At 39.4% G+C, this 20,000-nt stretch overlaps 2 protein-coding genes across 2 annotated transcripts; one reads left to right on the plus strand and one right to left on the minus strand.

The window, feature by feature from the left end:
* Window positions 1-1,472: 1,472 nt before the first annotated feature.
* LOC136387920 (olfactory receptor 1S1-like) lies at window positions 1,473-7,673 on the plus strand. The gene is made up of 3 exons (XM_066360026.1): window positions 1,473-2,416; window positions 7,420-7,464; window positions 7,615-7,673. Exons 1-3 carry the CDS (start codon window positions 1,507-1,509, stop codon window positions 7,671-7,673), a joined length of 1,014 nt encoding a protein of 337 aa, XP_066216123.1. The 5' UTR covers window positions 1,473-1,506.
* Window positions 7,674-10,948: 3,275 nt separating this feature from the next.
* Window positions 10,949-15,336, minus strand: LOC136388607 (olfactory receptor 9Q2-like). Its single transcript, XM_066360426.1, has 2 exons — window positions 14,440-15,336; window positions 10,949-11,002 (listed from the first exon to the last, which is right to left on the minus strand). Exons 1-2 carry the CDS (start codon window positions 15,334-15,336, stop codon window positions 10,949-10,951), a joined length of 951 nt encoding a protein of 316 aa, XP_066216523.1.
* Between the last annotated feature and the right edge of the window lie 4,664 nt (window positions 15,337-20,000).

Below are 20,000 nucleotides of genomic sequence, written 5' to 3' on the forward strand. Positions count from 1 at the left end.
ACAGTTCACTTGCTCTGAAGAGCAGTAGTCAACTAAGTTACAAAGAGGAAATCACAAGTAGAAAGAGGCAACAGAAGATGAACAAACAAACAAAAAAGCAGAGTTGCCCATCTATTTCTCATTTGCCTCATTGAGACTGGGATGTGAAAACAACTATCTGTCTTGAGGAAAACACCTCAGGGTACAATCCCAAAGGACTTAGAAGAAGCTAATGTCCCATAGGAGCCCAGCATGATGGCTATTAACTCTTGTTCTTGGGGAAAGAGTCTGGTTCTGATAAACACATAAGAGCTGCTATTAGTCTCACCTCTGCTACCCTGTTAACAAGTTAAGTTATTGCGTCCAGAGTCCAATAACTTCCTGAGATTCTACCATCTTTCAAAGGTAAGCTTTTTTAATGTTAGTGCTGCTCTTAACCAGTGAGGCACATGCCTCATGGACTCAGCACCATTTGTATAGCACTGCTGGTGAATGAGAGAGGCAGGACAGGAAGGTGAGATTAGAGACTGCCCCTCAAATATACACAATTCCACATCCGGGGCTTGGTGAATTTTCTCCCTCATCTCCTTATGATTCTTCTTCTGTAAGAAAGCCACTCCATGACCTCTTACTGCTATAGTCTCCTCTACCCCAGCAGGCTGCTTCTTGGTTAGAGTCCCAATGAGATGACTTGAATCCAGTGACCTCTTGCAGCACCCACTTCGCCTAACTCACATACTCATGCTATACCATGGTGAGAAAGGATTGATCTACCATGCTTTTCCCTACCCCTGTCATACTGGGCTGACCCAGTGAGCCTTCTCATTTAGAAATGAAAGGCAAACACAAGTCTTTAGGTTTTTGTGTGTCTTCTAAAGTTTCTTAGTTTGCCTACCATCTAACCATGAGTGAACTAAAATTCTGGTCTTTCCTTATACACAGTCTCCAATAGCAGTTCTTTTGGAGATCCCCTAAGTTGAATGGAAAGGAGAACCCACACAACAGTATAGTCCCATAAGCATTCTTAATCCTCAATTGTTTCTCCTTCCCCAAACTCTTCATTTCAATGACTCTTCAAAATTCTATCATCTTAGATTTAAAAAATGAGGATGGATGGTGAAAAAGTCTTGGAACCAGATTATTCATTTTTAAGTAATTCCTTTGGGGAGAGGAATCTAACATCTTTCAAATATGGAGTATACTTTACATATTAGCCTTAATTTGAGGGCATTTAACTACATTTGGAGCCAACTGTAAAAATCATATTCAGAATTATATTAGAGTTTAAAACTTCTTCATGGAGAAGTATCCATCATGTTGCTGTCTTTTCACGCTAAGGCATTTCTGGAACTCTGAACTGCTGACCTAGTTTCTTATTAAGTAATTATTCTCCATTCTTCATTGCCCTTCCTCCTAAAGGAAGTGCCCACCTCCCTGCAGTGGTTGCAGTTCAATGGTACTGTATTGGGGTTCTTTGTAGGGATAAGAAGACCTCGTGTTATTTTCTCCAAATCAATCAGCAGAAATATGCATCAAGGAAACCAAACCACCATCTCTGAATTCCTTCTCCTGGGATTCTCCAACCAGGCAGAGCAGCAGAATCTTCTTTTTGTGCTTTTCCTGGGCATGTTCCTGGTCACTGTGGTTGGAAATGGCCTCATCATTCTGGCCATCAGCTTGGATGTTTATCTTCACACCCCAATGTATCTCTTCCTTGCTAATCTATCTTTTGCTGATATTTCCTCCGTTTCCACCTCAATCCCCAAAATGCTCATGAATATTCAGACCAAGAGTCAATCCATCTCCTACAAGAGCTGCATTGCACAGATGTATTTTTTAATTGTGTTTGTTGTCATTGACAATTTCCTCTTGGGAGTCATGGCCTACGACCGTTTTGTGGCTATCTGCCACCCTCTGAACTATATGACCGTCATGAAACCCAGGCTCTGCATCTTGCTGACAATCATTCCATGGGTTCTCAGTAATATTGTTGCCCTGACACACACTCTTCTACTCCTTCGATTGTGTTTCTGTGACAACAACACTCTTTCACACTTCTTTTGTGACTTGGCCTCTCTGCTCAAACTATCCTGCTCAGACACAGTGATCAACGAATTGGTGTTGTTCATCGTAGGCTTATCAGTCATCACCCTCCCTTTTGCCTTCATCCTCTTCTCCTACATCTGCATTGTCAGGGCTGTCCTGAGAATCTCATCCACAGAGGGAAAGTGGAAAGCCTTCTCTACCTGTGCATCTCACTTAACAGTTGTATTGCTCTTCTATGGGACCATTGTAGGGGTTTATTTCTTCCCCTCTTCTACTCATGACAGAGATAAAATTGGTGCGATTCTATTCACTGTGGTGACACCCATGATGAACCCTTTCATCTACAGCCTAAGAAACAAAGACATAAAAGCTGCCCTGAGAAAGCTCATCAGTCTGACCCGGCAATGGTGCAGTAGATAGAGTGTCAGCCTGGGATGCAGAGGAGCCAGGTTCAAAACCCCAAGGTCACCAGCTTAAGCATGGGCCCACCCTGTTTGAGCATGGGCTCACCACTTAAGCATGAGGTCATAGACATGACCCCATAGTCTCTGGCTTAAGCCCAAAGGTCGCTGGCTTGGAATCCAAGGTTACTGGCTTGAAGCCCAAGGTTGCTGGTTTGAGCAAGGGATCACTGGCTCAGCTGTAGACCCCTGGTCAAGGCACATATGAGAAAGCAATCAATAAACAACTAAAGTGTTGCAATGAAGAATTGATGCTTCTCATCTCTCTCCTTTCCTGTCTGTCTGTCCCTCTCTCTTTCTCTCTTTTTGTCTCTCTTACTAGAAATAAAGAAAGAAAGAGAGAGAGAAAGAGAGAAAGAAGAAATAAATAAAGAAAGAAAGAAAGAAGAAAGAAAAAAAGGAAGAAAGAAAGAAAGGAAGGAAGAAAGAAAGAAAGAAAGAAAGAAAGAAAGAAAGAAAGAAAGAAAGAAAGAAAGAAAGAAAGAAAGAAAGAAAGCTCATCAGTAGGAAAAGCTTCCTGCCTCTGATACCCTGAGCATCTAAATTCCTTTTATCCTCATAACCAGATGCGTGATTTTGTTTAGTTTGTGGCTAGTTGTGATGATTCGTTTTTTAATAAGCTTTTTCTGACCTCTGAGGAACTGGGGATTTTTCATGTAGTTCTGATGTTGGAAACAAACCCCTTAATTCCCATAAGTCACAGCCATAAAAAACACATCTTGATTATAATGTGTTATTACAAATTTTGGTACAAATTATTTATAACTTAGATGGTAACAAGTGTGTATAGTACCTATTGTCTGACTTTCACAGCTTGAACACAGTTAGTAGTAATTCCCTTACTCAATCTAAATGTCTCAGGTCAACTTTTCTCAATGTGTGTTTTACCAAAGTACTATTCAGTGAGATGCTTGATGTTAAATATGAAGGATCTTACATTCAAACAATGTGAAGCAACTCTGAGTTAAATAAAGCAAAATGTTTTAATTAGACAACTTTTCAGAGCCTTTAGTATAATATAAACCTCCAAAAGGGTAGTATTATATGCAGCATTTCTTAAAACTAAATTTATTCAATTCTACAGGACCTGATTCATCACAGACTATTTCATAGGTCTAGTATTGTGCAAAACACATTTTGGGAAATGTATTTTAATGGAAAACCAGAGAATGTGTATATAGAAGCCATCAATTCTTGTCCTGACTCTGTGCCCAAGTAGCTGTAAGATTTTAGGCATGTCCATTCACTTTATTGAGCCTATTTTCTCATCTGTAAAATGAGGCCATTTGTCCCACTTGTTTCCAACTATGGATATACATCAGAATTACCAGGGATACCTTTTCTAAATTCACAGTCTCAGAACTGCAATGCACTCTCGGCTTGACCAGCTGAAGTGAGCAGTCCTAGGTTGAGCCTGGCAGTTAAACCCATAAGATATACCAAGAATCAAGCATTAAGAAAGCTTTAACAGAGGTTACAAGACAGCCACACAAAGCACACAGTGACAGCATGGTACAAGTCTCATTATTCCCATGCATGCTTTCTAAGTATCTCAGTCATTATACACCTGGGATGCTTATGGTCATAAGAGAGAGTGTTGAGTAAGTGTGGACCACCTCAGTTCAAGGAAATTTCAACCCTGAGGTTCCTTAAGCATTACGCCTTGCCTATCACACAGCTCCCACAGAGGTGTGTCACTAGCATTCATCATTTTCTGGTGCAGCTGCATCTCAGCAAGCAAGTTATTCATCAACTACAGATTTCTACATAATCAATTAAGGATCCAGTCTGTACCTACACAATTCTTTAATTGGATGCAAAGAGGATTTGATTAAGAATCGAACCTCAGACTGCCTTGAGACTGAAAGAAAATCACAACTAGCTTTGACTGCTTTCCTTCCAAGCTCCAGCTCCAGGATTTTGTGAATCTAGATGGCAACTGGTTGATGAAGATGTCTTTCAGAATCTGCCTTAAAAGTGTTCTGTAGCTACTCAGAGGAGTGTGTTCTTTTTCCCTGTCCCAAACTTATTTTTAAGTATTTCTACCTCTGAAGCAAACCATTACTAGCTCTTAAATCTAATTTTTCTAACCATTGCTCTATACTCTAGAGGGAAAAAAAAATAGGTTCTAAATCCCGACTTTTTATCGAGCTGTAATACACCTATGTAATCTAAGGAAAATTGTTTAACATTAAAACTCATCTTCTTCATCTGTAAAATGAGAATAATAATTCCAACATCTCAATGCTGTTTGTTGCTAAATGGAAATGTATATAAGACAACTACCATACTTCCTAGTATATCATAGACACTCAAAAAAAGTTGTTCCTTTTTTTGTAATTGCCTTGTGACTTCCAACTTAAATTGAACCTGCCCTCCCAAACTAGATTTATCTTTCTCCAGTCTAAGATGACTTCTATTTTTCTATTAACATATAAAAATCCAATTTTTAAGAGAAAATAAATGATTAGCCGCCTGCATTTGAGTTTTCATTATAAATGTAAAACCATCTGTTTTTATATGGGTTGCCAACTAGCCTCTTAACTATCCTGCCTTCCTCAAGTGCCTCAAAATCCACCCTATTGCACCTACAGCTTCAACATGAAGCATCACAGAGCCCTGCTTTCATTATTCCACATGGAGTCATTGAGTCCTAGATTTGTAATCAAGAGACTTGGTGCCTGGCTCAAGTCTGCAGCTAACTCACTGTGTGACAAGCCATGTTACTAACCTCAGTTTCTTTTTTCTGTAATATGACAACTGGTCTAAAATGAACAAAGAAAATTCTATAACACCAGGTATCATGAAAACCAAAATGTATAGAAGGAGATGCTTAAGAGGAGAGTCAACAAAATAGTAGCATGGGTTGTGGCAGGTTGTATTTTCCAGAAATGGTCACAACAATATTTTCCACCTCACATGCTATTGAAGAACTTCACCGTTCATGAGATGGAGTCTATGTCCATCCCCTTGAACCTGGAGGGTTTGGGTAACTCTTTTGACAAATAAAGTACCCCAGAAGTAGTGCTGCATGATTTCCAAAAACTATCTAAGGAAAGTTAATAGAGCTTCCACCTGGCACTCTCTCTCAGGATATGTAGCTTTGGAGCCCCGAGTTATGATATAAAAGGTCCCACAACTCTGAAATCACCATGCTGAAGAGTACATATGGAGAGACCATATAGAGTCAAGGAGAGATGCCCAAGGAACTCAAGATGGTTCAGACTGCAGGTCTTCAAGTCCTCCCAGTCAGGCATCCAACTATGAGCTACTGAAACTTCAGCTGATCTGTTTTAGCTGGGACTGTAAGTACATGAGACCCAAATGAAAACTGCCTAGCAAAATCCACTCAATTCCTAGAACTGTGAGAGATAACAAAAAATGATTACTACTGCTTTAATCACATGTTAGGGTGATTTGTTATACAGGAACATATAACCTTAAAATAGTAGTTTTATTGCATATAACAGAGTGGTTTGTGTTATAGCCTGTTATTACTTTTTAATATTTTAGAGTGGTATGTTATGAAAAAAAAACCCATCTTTTTATTTTAAGGAAAATAAACTGTCTTGCCTATTAAACCTGTTAAACCAACACGGTGCCTCAATCTACTCAGTTACATAAACATCAATTGGGCAAGTCTGTCATTTTCCCTTTTCATTCTGGTTTCATCTAGCCCATATTTGATGTAATAAGAACCATCAGGGTTAGACCCAAGCTATTTGGTTTAAATTGATTGCCATCTCTCTGAGCCTGTCCTGGTCCTCTATTACCTCTAACTTGTAGATTCCACAAGAAGCTGTATCCATTCGAAGGTAGAGTTCCATCTGCAGTGAAGTTGATTTGGCTAGAAATAGAGTTGTATACAAGCAGAGTTTGCCTGATAAGGTGAGTTAAGATTAAGTTTAGGACATAAAAGACAACTGATTAAGGAAATACAGAAATATAACTTTTACAAAAATGTTGGCAAGTTTTCATAGAGGAGAAACCTAAATTTGTATGTAGATGCTTGTAGGTCCCCGAATCATTCTCCTTTGTGTCCTTTTCAACAAACATCTATTGTAAACCTTTACTTTACCAGGCTCTGAATCTGGAAAGGGTGAATAATTCACAACCCATACCCTCAATGCACTTACAAACTAAAGAGGGAAACTAACATAAAAATAACAAGTGATTTTTAAGACTGGATAAGCAAAAACACTACATAACGTCATTAGATTAAGAAAACATAAAGATTTTGTGTAAACACAGTCAACTGAATTTTATGCTACCATTGTTCTTTTGTGTTAACCATACCTGAGAAAAGCCAACTTGTGATTTTATGAGTAAGTTAATAGAAATCCATCATCTTAGTGTAGGCAACAAAAATGCAAAAGAAATGCCTAGAAAAAAAATCTATGCATTGGGGAGAATTTACTTGTTAAACATAATGTACAAAGTCTCAGCAAAATATCTATATATTTATTCACTAAACAAATATTTATTGAGTACTTACTTATAGTCAAAATAAAATAAGACACCCCCAATGGCTTTTCTGGATCTTACATGAGAGTGCATGGCATAAACAATGGTTACAAGTATGAGACACCAAGAAAGCTATGATAAGAAGTCAAGCAGGGTCAGGGGATAGATAATAGCATAGGATGAAAACACTATTTTAGGTAGATCCTGAGAAGATCTGTGGAACACATTCCAAGAAAAGGGAAAAGTAGATATAAAGATACTGATGTGAGAAAAGGTTGGGCTAGACTACAGAAAAAGAGAGAAGATAGTATGAAGGTAGTTAGGGATCCTAGGCCATTGCTAAGACTTTTCATTTTATTTTAACACTTTAAATAAATATCTAAATCCATAAGACTGGGTGAAATTAACCTAAGGAGTGACCGCATAGGGAAAGACCTATGATTAAGCCCTGGGTAACTTTAACATTTAGAAAGAAGAACCCAACAGAAAAGTCTGAGAAGCAGCCATGAAAGAGGTAGAAAACAAGAATAAATTAGTGTCAGGAAGATGGAGGGAGAAAGTGAAAAGTCTTCCAAGAAAAAGGAGGAATCAACTGTTTCAAATACCACAGGAGCCATCATTCCTGAAATTATACTTTCTAATCTGTCCTCTCTAACCTTTGCAGCTATCACTCCGAGTGATCTCCCAACCAGTTCTGCATCTTCAGGGTTGAATCCTAAGTGAAACCACCTAACTCAGAATGTTCTGTTTCTTAAAAGATTAAAATATCTTGAATTTCTTCGGTGCCTCCATCTTCCTCTTACTGCCTCTTTCTCTATTCTCCATTTAATAGGGAGATTTAGGGGGCTCAAAACTACACACTCCCTTTAAAACTGGCATATTGGGACTCCTTAACCTGACAAGGGCATCTATAAAAAATCTGCATCACAAATGGCAAAAGACTGAGAATTTCTCCTATGATCAAGAACAGGGTAGAAATATACATTCTCATAGCTTTTATTCAACACTATGTTAGAGGTTCTAGCCAGTGCAATAAAGAAAGAAAAAATAATAAAGTCACTCAAATTAGAAAGGAAAAATATGTTTTTATTCATGGATAAAATGATTGTCTATGCAGAAAATTTAATGACATCTACAGAAAGTTACTAGAATTAATAAATGAGTTTATCAAAATCAATATAAAATAATTTCATTTCTATACACAAGCAAAAAACAATTGGAAATAAAATTTTAAAAATTGAATCATTACAATGGCATCAAAAATAATGGAATACTTAAGACTAAATCTGACACAAGATTTGAAAATGCTATACACTTAAAAATACAAAACAATAATGATAGAAATCAAAGAAGACCTAAATAAAAAAAAAAGATACACCAAGTTCATGGATCCGAAGGGTCAATATGTCCGTTTTCCCCAAATTGATCAATAAGATTCAATTAAATCCCAATAAAAAGTACAATAAACATCTTCATAGAAATTGATAAATTAGTTTTAAAAACTACATAAAAATCCAAAGGTCCTACAATAATTAAAATGACTATGAAAATGTATGCAGTTGAAGTACTAGCACTACTGATCTCTAAACTTATTAGCATTCAAGACAAAGTGGTTTTGGCATAAAAACAGACAAATTGGTAATCAAGACAGAACTGAGTCCAGAATAGGCCCACACATATATGGGCAATTAAATTTCAACAACGGTACAAAGGCAACTCAGTGGGAAAAAACAGATAATATTTTCAACAAATGGTGCTGGAACAATTGGATATCCATAGACAAAAATATAGGGTGGGGTAGGCAAAAGTGGGTTTACAGTTGTGTGTACACGAAAAACACAGTGAATAAAGTTATTTTAATAATCATAACCTGCATGCCTTTTTCTATACAAACAGCTATAAATCTACTTTTGCTTTATCCTGTATTTACTTTGACCCATACTTTGTTCCATATATAAAACTCAACTCAAAATGGATCTTAAACATAAATGTAAAATTTAATTCTAGATGAAAACAGAGGTGAAAAACTTTGTGAACATGAGGATAAGCAAAGGTTTCTTAAATATGATACCAAAAGCTCAAGCCATAAATGGCAAAACTGATAAATGTTTGTTCTTTGAAGGACATCGCTAAGAGTAACAGAAGACAATGCAAAACCTGGGAGAAAATATTTGCAAATCACATATCTGATGAAGGACTTGTATGTAGAAACATAAAGAGTTCTCAAATATCAATTATAAGAAAACAAAAAGTCCACTTAAAAATAGAAGATTTGAACAGACACTTCATCAAACATTTACTAGTTGCAACTGAGCACATTAAAAGATTAAACATCAACATTATTACTTATCAGAGAAATACCAACTAAAACCAAAATAAGGTATCACCCCATACCTATGAGAACACTAACATTAGGAAGCTTGGCCATGCCTCGCCTGTGGTGGCGCAGTGGATCAAGCATCGACCTGGAACACTGAGGTCACCGGTTCAAAACCCTGGGCTTGCCTGGTCAAGGCACATACGGGAGTTGATGCTTCCTTCTCCTCCCTCCTTCTCTCTCTCTCTCTCTATCTCTCTCTCTCCATCTCTCTTCTCTAAAATGAATAAATAAATAAAAATAATTTTTAAAAAAAAGAAGCTTGGCCATAACAAGTGCTCATGGGGATGTGGAAGATCTGGAATGTTCATGCATTGTTGGTGGAAATGTTAAGTGATACAATGCTTTGCAATAGTTTGGTAGTTTCTTAAAAAGTTAATCATATACCGCCTGACCAGGCGATGGCGCAGAGGATAGAGCGTCAGACTGAGATGCAGAGGACCCAGGTTTGAGACCCCGAGGTCGCCAGCTTGAGCGAGGGCTCATCTGGTTTGAGCAAAAAAGCCCACCAACTTGAACCCAAGGTTGCTGGCTCCAGCAAGGGGTTACTCGGTCTGCTGAAGGCCCGCAGTCAAGGCACATATGAGAAAGCAATCAATGAACAACTAGGGTGTTGCAACGCGCAATGAAAAACTAATGATTGATGCTTCTCATCTCTCTTCGTTCCTGTCTGTCTGTCCCTGTCTATTCCTCTCTCTGACTCACTCTCTGTCTCTGTAAAAAATAAATAAAATTAAACAATTCAATCTTTAAAAAAATTTAATCATATACCTACCATATGATCCAACCATTCTAGACCTAGATAGTTACCTAAGAGAAATGAGAGTATATATTCATACAAAGACTTTTCATGAATGTTTATAGCAACTGTATTTAAAAATAGCCAAAAACTAGAAACAACCCAAATTCCCATTGACAGGTGAATGAATAAATGAACTATGATCTATCCATGCAGTGAAAGTATCCAGCAATAAAGAATGAACTATTGATATTGGCAACACATTACTGAATCTCAAAATAATTATGCTAACTGAAAGAAGTCAGACATGATTCTGTTTATATAAAATTTATAAAAAATTCTAAGTCATGTAGGGTGAGAAAAGCAGATTAGTGGTTGCCTGAGGGTATGAAAGGGTAGCTGATGGGAAGGGTACATGGGAGAAAAATACAGTGGGATATAAGGAAACTTGGAAGCGATGTCTATGTTTAATCTCTTGATTGTGGTGATGGTTTCATGAGTGTGTGCATATGTTAAAATTTATCAAATTGTTCAATTTAAATGTGTGCAGTGTACTCCATGTCAGTTATACCTCAATAAAGTTGTGGTTAGAAAGTCATAGCATATAGGAAGGGATTTCAGACACACCCTTTGAGTCATCTTATAAGAGATAGATTGTAGAAGATGGGTAGATAGATCAAAATGTTATGTATATTTTTTAGTCATAAGAAATAATAGTGTTTAGAAAGGAATTTTGAATTCTTAAGCAATCATTGAAATTGAAAAAGAAGAATTGATGGCAAGGTTGGAGACTGCTTGGAAGCACCATACAAATGAGCTATTTATTGGAGGGAGCTTTGACTCAGGGATAGATGCTCTTGAAGGGCTTTAGAAGGCAATAGTTCATCTGAGTGATCCTGCTCTTTTTGGGGGAACTGCAAATTCTCTCATAATTTCCTCACTGACTTACAAGAAGGCAAAGGTATGTTCCACGAATTTCACATTTAAGTCAGGCCGTACGTTGGGCATCCCCAGCCCAGACCTACCAAATATTAAGATTAACAATGCAAGTGAAATCCAGACACTTCTAAAGCAAATTACAACAGAGAGTTGGGACCTGGGAGAGAGAGGGGGAAATGCATAATAGCAGATGTCATGTAAGACAGGCTTATAGGGTGACCACATCCTAAGGTATATAAATGTCTAATCACTATATTGTACACCTGAAACTAATATAATATTGTATTCCAACTACAATCAAAATTCTTTTAATTTTTTATTATTATTATTATTGTGTGTGTGTTAGTATGTGTGTGTGTGTCAGAGACAAAGAGAGACAGAAGAACAAATGGGGACAGACAGACAAGAAGGGAGAGAGATGAGAAGCATCAGTTCTTCATTGAGGCATCTTAGTTGTTCATTGGTTGCTTTCTCATTTGTGCCTTGACTGGGGGGCTACAGCAAACAGAGTGCCCCTTGCTCAAGCCAGAAACCTTGGGCTCAAGCTGGTGAGCCTGTGCTCAAACCAGATGAGCCCGCACTCAAGATAGCAACCTTAGAGTTTCAAACCTGGGTCCGCCACATCACAGTCCGATGCTTTATCCACTGCACTACCACCTGGTCAGGTGTAAATTTTTTAATTTCAAAAAAGTACATGCTTTGGAGTAAGAGAGACTTGAGATCAGTTCCTTCATTAACTGCCATTTTCTTGATGAATAACTTGGGCAAGTTACTTAACTTCTTCGGGATTTATTTCTTCCTTCTGCTAAATGAGTTCAATAATTACTTCCCATTAAAGTGATGGGGAGAACTAAAATAAATGATTCATGAAAAAGCTTTAAGCATGGTGCTTTGTATTTGTTTTTTATGTGTATATTAGTTTGAGAGCTACATTTAAAAATTACTAGGGAACTCTCCACTTCTGGAATTGTCAGGATCCAAGGCTAATCTCAGTCTTGGAGAAATAGTTTCAGACTGTTCTGAAGTGAAGAAGTCCACTGATTGGCTGTGGATTCCTCTGTTCATTAATGCTCATTGGGTTGTGGATCCTGGGACAATCACCATAGTAACACTAATTAATATTTGTAGAATTTTACCCAGCACCTTCTTATTCTCCACAGAAAACAAGTTGTTGTGATAATAAGTCACATACATATAAAGCCTGGCCCAGAGTAAATATTGTATAAACTTTATTTCAGACTTGGGAAAGCAAGCTGAAAAGCTCTAAATAATTTGAAACCATAAGCTGACTGCATACTTTGGTTCCAAATTCTGAGATATATATATATATATATTTCTGAAGTGAGAAGAGGGAGGCAGAGAGACAGACTCCCACATATGCCCGACCGGGATCCAACTGGCATGCCCACCAGAGAGTGATGCTCTGCCCCTCTCGGGTTTCTCTGTTGCAACCAGAGCCATTCTAGTGCCTGAGGCAGAGGCCATGAAGCCATCCTCAGTGCCCAGGCCAACTTTGCCCCAATGGAGCCTTGGCTGCGGGAGGGGAAGAGAGAGACAGAGAGAAAGGAGAGGGGGAAGGGTGGAGAAGCAGATGTGCACTTCTCCTGTGTGCCCTGGCCAGGAATCAAACTTGGGACATCCCCACACCAGGCTGACACTCTACCACTGAGCCAACTGGACAGGGCCCTGAGCTCTTTCTTCAACACACATCCCTCTATCACCTGCTATAGAAGTTGGTGCTATATTAGTGGAACATTTGCATGGCAGTTAATATTTGCAAAATGGCACCCAGGATGCACTCTTTAGAGTTAGTTTTCCATCCTCAGTCTGTGCTTTTTGAGTGATTTGTGCAAAAACAAGAAGAAAAGCTGATGTGTGAGCTTAAATTTCTTTGGCCACCAATGCAGTTTACTCCCCTCTATCTTTTCCTAGGCATGTCCATTCAACTGTTTTCTAACATTTTTGTCATATGGTCCTTAAAAAGAAAGTTTCTAGAGTCCAGAAACTGCCACTTATTTAATCTACATGCATCATCTCATGTACAACTACATATGCACACACATGAACGTTTACATAAACACTCACACACCAACATGTGCTGTCTGTCACATTACACAACACTAGCACATAAAGGCTGTAAAGCAACTGTTGACGGCTGCCTCGCACCTCTAAAGATTGAACTTTTACCAGCCCGGCATAAGGTCAATAATTCAATAATAACTATGTATTGTATCAAATGGGTACTAAATTTATTGGGGTAATTACTTCATAAGGTGCATAAATGTCGAGTCACTGTGTTGTACACGTGAAACTAAGATAATAGTGTATGCCATCTGTAATTAGAAAATAAATTTATTGTTTACAAACGTTTGAATGTTTACCTTTTCCTCACCAGGTGAAAGGAATAAGAGAAGTACAGTAACAATGAACTCCAGGCTGAGTGACTACATAGAGTGGGTAGGAGGTCAGAGCCGGACACTGTGCATGGAGCCCTACTCTGCCACTTACCTGCTCTCTGACCTTGAAAAGATTGCTCAACCTTTCTAAGTCTCAGGTGCCTCATCTGCCTATGAAGCAAGGATAAAATACAACAGGCCTCATAAGGTTGTAGTGAGCATTAAATCAGATAATTTCTGTAGCAAATATCACAGTTCCTGGAAGGTGATAACTGCCTAGTAAATGTTAGTTGATGTATATATTATCATTATCATCACTATTATTATTCAAAAACTACAGAAACAATAATAAAGGAAATTATGGAAAATTCAATAATGGGATTTGGAAAACCCCCTGGGATCAAAGGAGTACCTGTATTTGTAGATTGCTTCTAGATTTTTCAAATATGTTACTGCACTTGTCAAGTATTTGTTGTGCTGAGCAATGTACTTCATTCAACAGAGCCTGGTAAATAAGACAGACATGTCCCCTATCCATTCATGCATTAGGTCCCCAAAACTATAGTCCTATAAAGTAGGAAAACCCACTTGGCAGATAAGAAAACTGAGGATTGAAGAAGTTGGGACTTAAAGGGAGACACTGGAACCTGAGATTAATTCATTCATTCAACAAATATTGAGAGCTTTTGTGTGCTGTGCACTTTGCTAAGCACTGGCTTATAAACATGAATCTCACAGATGAAAAATGCTTACTCTCTTGTAGTTTACTTTCTAGTTGTGAGAATTAGACCATATCAATTGTGTAAAACACAGTACATCTGAAGGTGACAAGTATTACATAGAATAATAAATCAGAACGCGGAGGTGGGAAGTTTGGGTGCCGTTTTAAGTAGGGCTGTTGGAAAAAGTCATCCCAAGTCAGTGATACTGTATATGAAGAAAAACAAAGGATGGAGAAACTTAGAAATAACATATTTGCCACAGGTCCATCTAAGACCTTCCAGAAGCCTTCAATCTGCTCAGAGCTTTTCTAACAGCCGCCTTTACCTCCTTATTCCTCAGGCTATAGATGAGGGGGTTCAGCATGGGGGTCACCACTGTGTAGAGCACAGACACTACTCGGTCCCTTTCGAAGGACTGGCCTGAGTTATCCCGCAGGTACATGAAGATGAGGGTGCCGAAGAACAGTGACACGGCGATGAGGTGGGAGGCACAGGTAGAGAAGGTCTTGACCCGACCCTCAGCAGAGCGGATCTGCATGATGGCCACGATGATAAACAGGTAAGACACCGAGATCACCACTATACAAGCAGGCATAACGAAAATGGCAAACGCAATAATCACCACCTCCTGAGTGAAGCTTTCCCCGCAAGTGAGTTTTAACAGAGGAGGGAGGTCACAGAAAATAAAGTCAATCTCATTGTTCCCACAAAAAGAAAGCGTGAAGGCTGTGACCGTTCGCACAAAGGCACTGGCAAAACCAGCCGCGTAAGCCCCCACCACTAAGCTCCAGAGGGCCTTCTGCGTCATGATGCTGCCATAAAGCAGGGGTTGGCACACGGCCACATAGCGGTCATAGGCCATGATTGCCAGGAGGTAGCAGTCAATGGACGCAAAGAAGGTGAAAAGGAAGAACTGAGCTGCACAGCGAGCTTGCGAGATGACTGAGCCATGATCCAGCAGCACAGCCAGCAACTGAGGGACGGTGACAGAGGAGTAGCACATGTCCACAAAGGAAAGGTGACCGAGGAAGAAGTACATGGGGGTGTGGAGCCGACGATCTTTGAGGATCAGGATGGTCATTCCCACGTTCCCCAGCAGAGTCACAAAATAGAAGCTCAGAAATACCAGGAAGAGGGGCAGCCCCCGCTCAGGGTGTTCAGTGAATACAATAAGGAGGAACTCTGTCACCACGGTGTGATTCATCCCAGCCATCCATCCAGCAGTGGACTTGGGAGGGCTAAGACCAGAGTCAAATAGGGAAAAAGTTCCAAGTCCTTGCAAGGGATAGAGCTTTAAGTTGGGTGTCTTGACATGTAGGCACTGGGCTTCAACAAACGGCAGTCTAATGTGGAAGCAGACAAATATAGAGCTCACTATAACATAAGATAAAAAGTGATAAATGCTTCTGTTATACTAAAAATGGAGAGGCAGTGGTTCTCTTGACTTACCACGCAGTCCTTGTTTTGGCAACTTTGCCCTTAATTAGCTGTTTAATCTTACACAAGGCACTTAACCTCTCTGAACCCCAATTTCCTCTTCTGCCAGAACGGAATCATAACATCTGCCCTGCTTTATGAGATAAGGTTAATGCATAGATTAAAACAGATGAGAAAATGCTTTGGGAAGCCAAAGGCACTTCATATAGATACGGTGGCTTTTTAAAAAATTTAACGAACATTTTAAGGAAGGAAAATTTACATTCTATGAATAACAGAGCATGAACCCCAAAGAGAAAAAAAAATCCATTAGCAACCAGCAATGAGCTCTGCTTTGAAGAATATTTCTATTTTCAGTCTAGGAACATGAATGTTTAACAAACAGCTGTTATTCTAATTAGAGCTGGCTGGCTTATCAAGGGTTTTTTGTTTGTTTTGTGGTTTCTGAAATTACGAGCATTAACCTTGGAATCAAAAGAGAAAACACGAGCGCATTTTAGTACTTAACGAGGCTCCGTTCCCGTTGTCTGCCTGCTCTAAGTCTTAATAAAAGCGGTAGGGGGAGGATGCACGGCATATGAACTTGAAAGCGGAGACAGTTCTGGTGTTGTCTAAACATTGTTGGAGGAATCATGAATCTGTGGAGCCCCCATAGAGTTCTAGAACAGGCTGTAAAAATTAAAAAAAAAAAAAGGCTGATCATGTCTGATTACCTGATACAAACCGAAGTCAAGTCAATCCTGAGCTAACCCATCAGGGATGACAAAGAGATCATAAAAAAAGACCTGGAAGCCATGAGCTGGGCGTAAACTGCCCTCCCCTGAATTCCACTTCACTCGTGCTTTCCTCCTTTGTTTAACATTTCCTCCGTTGGAGGCCTGCTGATCCAGGGGAGACCAAGATTCTGGTTCACCCACAGTCGATGTGTGAGCCTGGGCAAGCCACTTTTCTTTTCTGGATTTTTATCCCTTTGTTCCCTTTCAATAAAGAGCAATGCAGCATGAGACCCTCATCATAGCACTCTTGTTGAGACGGGGTCGTTCCTTGAACTTCTATAGCCTCTTCTCACTTCACAGAGTCCCTCTCTTTCCTCTAACCCTTAACAAATCAAGACATCCCTGCCACCAGAGTCTCCTGGGATTTATTTTTTTAAGACTCAGCCCTTGAGAGTAGGGCTAGGGAACCGGCCTCCTTCACTGAGCTTCTGATCCAGCACCAGACCTTGCTGGCCATGCTTCTTATATTAACTGCACCGGCTTCATGGACTAATTGGTTCCTGAGGTAAGTCTCCAAGGACTGGCAATTTATCTTCACAATTTGAGTTCCTAACAAGGCATCTAATACCTTTGAAATTTCTTTCATATCAAAGTCCCAAAGTTCCATCCCATGTCCGCCCAGCACTCAGCAGGGTCTGATGGGGCTGGTTCCTAGTTATACTTCATTCCTACCTTGTTCCAAAAGAAATTCATTTCTTTGAAGATTTCCTATATCTCACTTGGGAGTTTTGCCAAGTGTTTTGCACAATGGCACCCTTGCTGGCACAGTCTGATCTCAAAGGAAGGCTGTATTACTAGCATAAGTTTTCACTCCTCATTACTAAGACGCACTGTAATCGGTGACTCTGAAAGTTCACCATTTGGCAGACACATAATAATGCATGTGCAGGAGTCGAGATGACATGATGGAAAGGCAGGTGTGAACAAGTTCTGAACAGATTTCTACCAGGCAAACTGAGCAAATTCTTAATGGTGACCAACCTCTCCTCCAGAGCACTGGCTCTCAAACTTCAGTGTGTATAAGAATCACCAAGGAATTAATAGAAAATGTGAATACCATCAACCTACCCCCATAAATTCTGATGCAATGTGTCTGCCATGGGACAAGGCACCTAGATTAACGGTCATCCAGGTTGTTCTGACACAATCTTCAAAAATTGTATCTAGTGTGGACAAAAAAGGGGTCCCATGTTTAATCTGACAAGTTCAGGGAAAGCCTGCATGGTGGTCCTGCAGACTCAGAGACCTAAAGTAGCCACACAGGATGGTCTGAAATTAAAAATTTCTATATAAAAGCAGTTCATGTGGGTAATCATGGCCTAGGAAGGTATCTTTCTCTAACAAAGGTCAAAGTTTACTTTAATCGAGCCTGTCTGTTGTCTTTTGCAGTTACAATAATGGACCCCATAATATGACCTGAAATGTATGAGTAATCTTTTCCTGCTTCCCTCGGGGCAGGCACCCCACCAGAGCAGGAACCAACAAACCCCTTCGTTGTTATTGTTATCATGTTCATTGTTAACTGTTAACTGTCATATTCCTGCCTACGTAAAAGAAGTTTCCGTTTATACATTTTTACTTTTTACCCAATCCCGGAGATTTCCCCACTTTGCTTTCAGCACCTCTCTAATCTATCACCAATCAATTTCATGCAACCCCCTTATGTCTTTCCCTTTGATTCTAATGTAAAAATAACTGGTGAAACCACCATTTTCTGGAGCATTTTCTCAATCCGTTGAGATTTTGCTTCCCGGTAATTGTCAACAGTTTGGTTCAAATAAGCTCATAAAAATTCCTACAGGTTTGGAAATTTCTTACTTTGACACTGGAGACGATGCCTTGGGAAGTGTTCTCAGAAGCTCTAACTCTGCTTGACAGTAAACTAAAATATTAAAGATGTGTTCTTGAAGAACGTGATTTCTTCAAAGTCCCATCGGCACTGTCCTTCCTCACAGGAGATATGAGATAGGGTGGGTGTAATGGTTCTCTCCATTATAAATTTAAAAACCTAAATATAAAGAGGGTATACAGTTACTTGGCAAAACAATGACTTGAGCTGAGTCAGTGCTCTGTTGACCAAGCCTATTCAGAGAATGACACAGGGACTCAAGATGAATGACCTGGTCTGGGAGTTCTGAAAACTTCCAGGCTCAGAGCGTACCCTTTAAACAATAAAATAAGAACATTAAGTATTTTTTAATCCCCAGGTAATTAAAATGTGTAGCAACATTTGAGAACCACCACCAAAGGGCTCTTACCTTGCAAATTCTTGTTTTCCCTATCTATAGGTAGATAGTAGGTAATAGGTTTATTATTCTCATAAGTTTGGAAACCATACATACTACACCCCCACATGAAAAATCATGTTGTATGTCATCATTTCAAAGGATCTATAAAGTCTGTAAGTAAGAAACCTTGTCAACTCTCTTTAACCCTCCATTTTCAAGAAGATTTGACCACAGAACCTCTCTTTTACTGGAAGCAGATCAACACGCAGCAGGACTGGTGTCCCTAAGGAAGAATGCTGCTCAGGCAGCGTAGTCTAAGAAAGCTTAGCAGTTGACCAAGTGCCAAACAGCAAAGCACTAATCATCCCAAGAAAAGGCATCTCCTGATGACTCATCTCAGGATCTGGCTCCTTTAATTCTCTGTCAGACTGGCTGCCCCAAAAGCAATTGCTCCTACAGGGAAAGGAGCTGGGAGGGGGTTAGCGGGGAGCACCATCCTTCCAGATGGATCCCTTGGAAGCTGTGAAAGAGGAATCTGTCTTTTTTTTTTTTAAGACTTTTCCTTCAGTTGCGAAGCGAGTCTAATGGCTGAGCTCCTGCAGTTCTGCTTCAGAAATAGTTGTGACCCTATCTCACCCCACCCCCAGGTAAAAAATGCTGCTGAAGCCACTGGAACCCTACCTTCAGGAAGCTATGGTAGAATTTAAAACCATTATTAGACCATTAGTAAGATGATTCTGTCACCATGAGGCCAGCCCCAGAAAAGAAATAGAATGAACCTTATAAAGTACAGATCAAGATTTCACAGGCCCTTCCCAGTTTGCTCAGTCAGAGCATCGTCCAGAAACACCAAGCTTGTGGGTTTGATCCTAAGTCAGGGCACATACGGGAAGCAACAAGTGAAGACACAACGAAGTGAACAACAGATGAATGCCTCTCTTCCTTCCTTTCTCTGTCTCTCTAAAATCAATCCATAAAAAAAAATTTCACATATTTTGAGTGAGTGTTGAGACTCATAAAACTAAAGTAAAAGAAATTTGAAGATTTGTTTTGAAGACCTACAGATCTGACCCAGTTTGGTTTCCTGATTTAGAGATTCGGGCATGGTGGTAGCTGAGCCCAAATGTGAAAGGGAAATCTGATAAGATAATAACAGCAAAGCTGCTTACTATATGCCATTTCCCTTTCTCAGATGATAATGAAGATAGACGATAGATAGATGATAGATAGATAGATAGATAGATAGATAGATAGATAGATAGATAGATAGATAGATGATAGATAGATGACAGATAGATGATAGATAGATAGATAGATAGATAGATAGATAGATAGATAGATAGATAGATGATTGATAGATGATGATAGATAGATAGATAGATAGATAGATAGATAGATAGATAGATAGATAGATGTATTAGCTCATTCAATCCATG

This window comes from Saccopteryx leptura, chromosome 1, assembly GCF_036850995.1.
Source record: "Saccopteryx leptura isolate mSacLep1 chromosome 1, mSacLep1_pri_phased_curated, whole genome shotgun sequence".
NCBI lineage: Eukaryota > Metazoa > Chordata > Mammalia > Chiroptera > Emballonuridae > Saccopteryx > Saccopteryx leptura.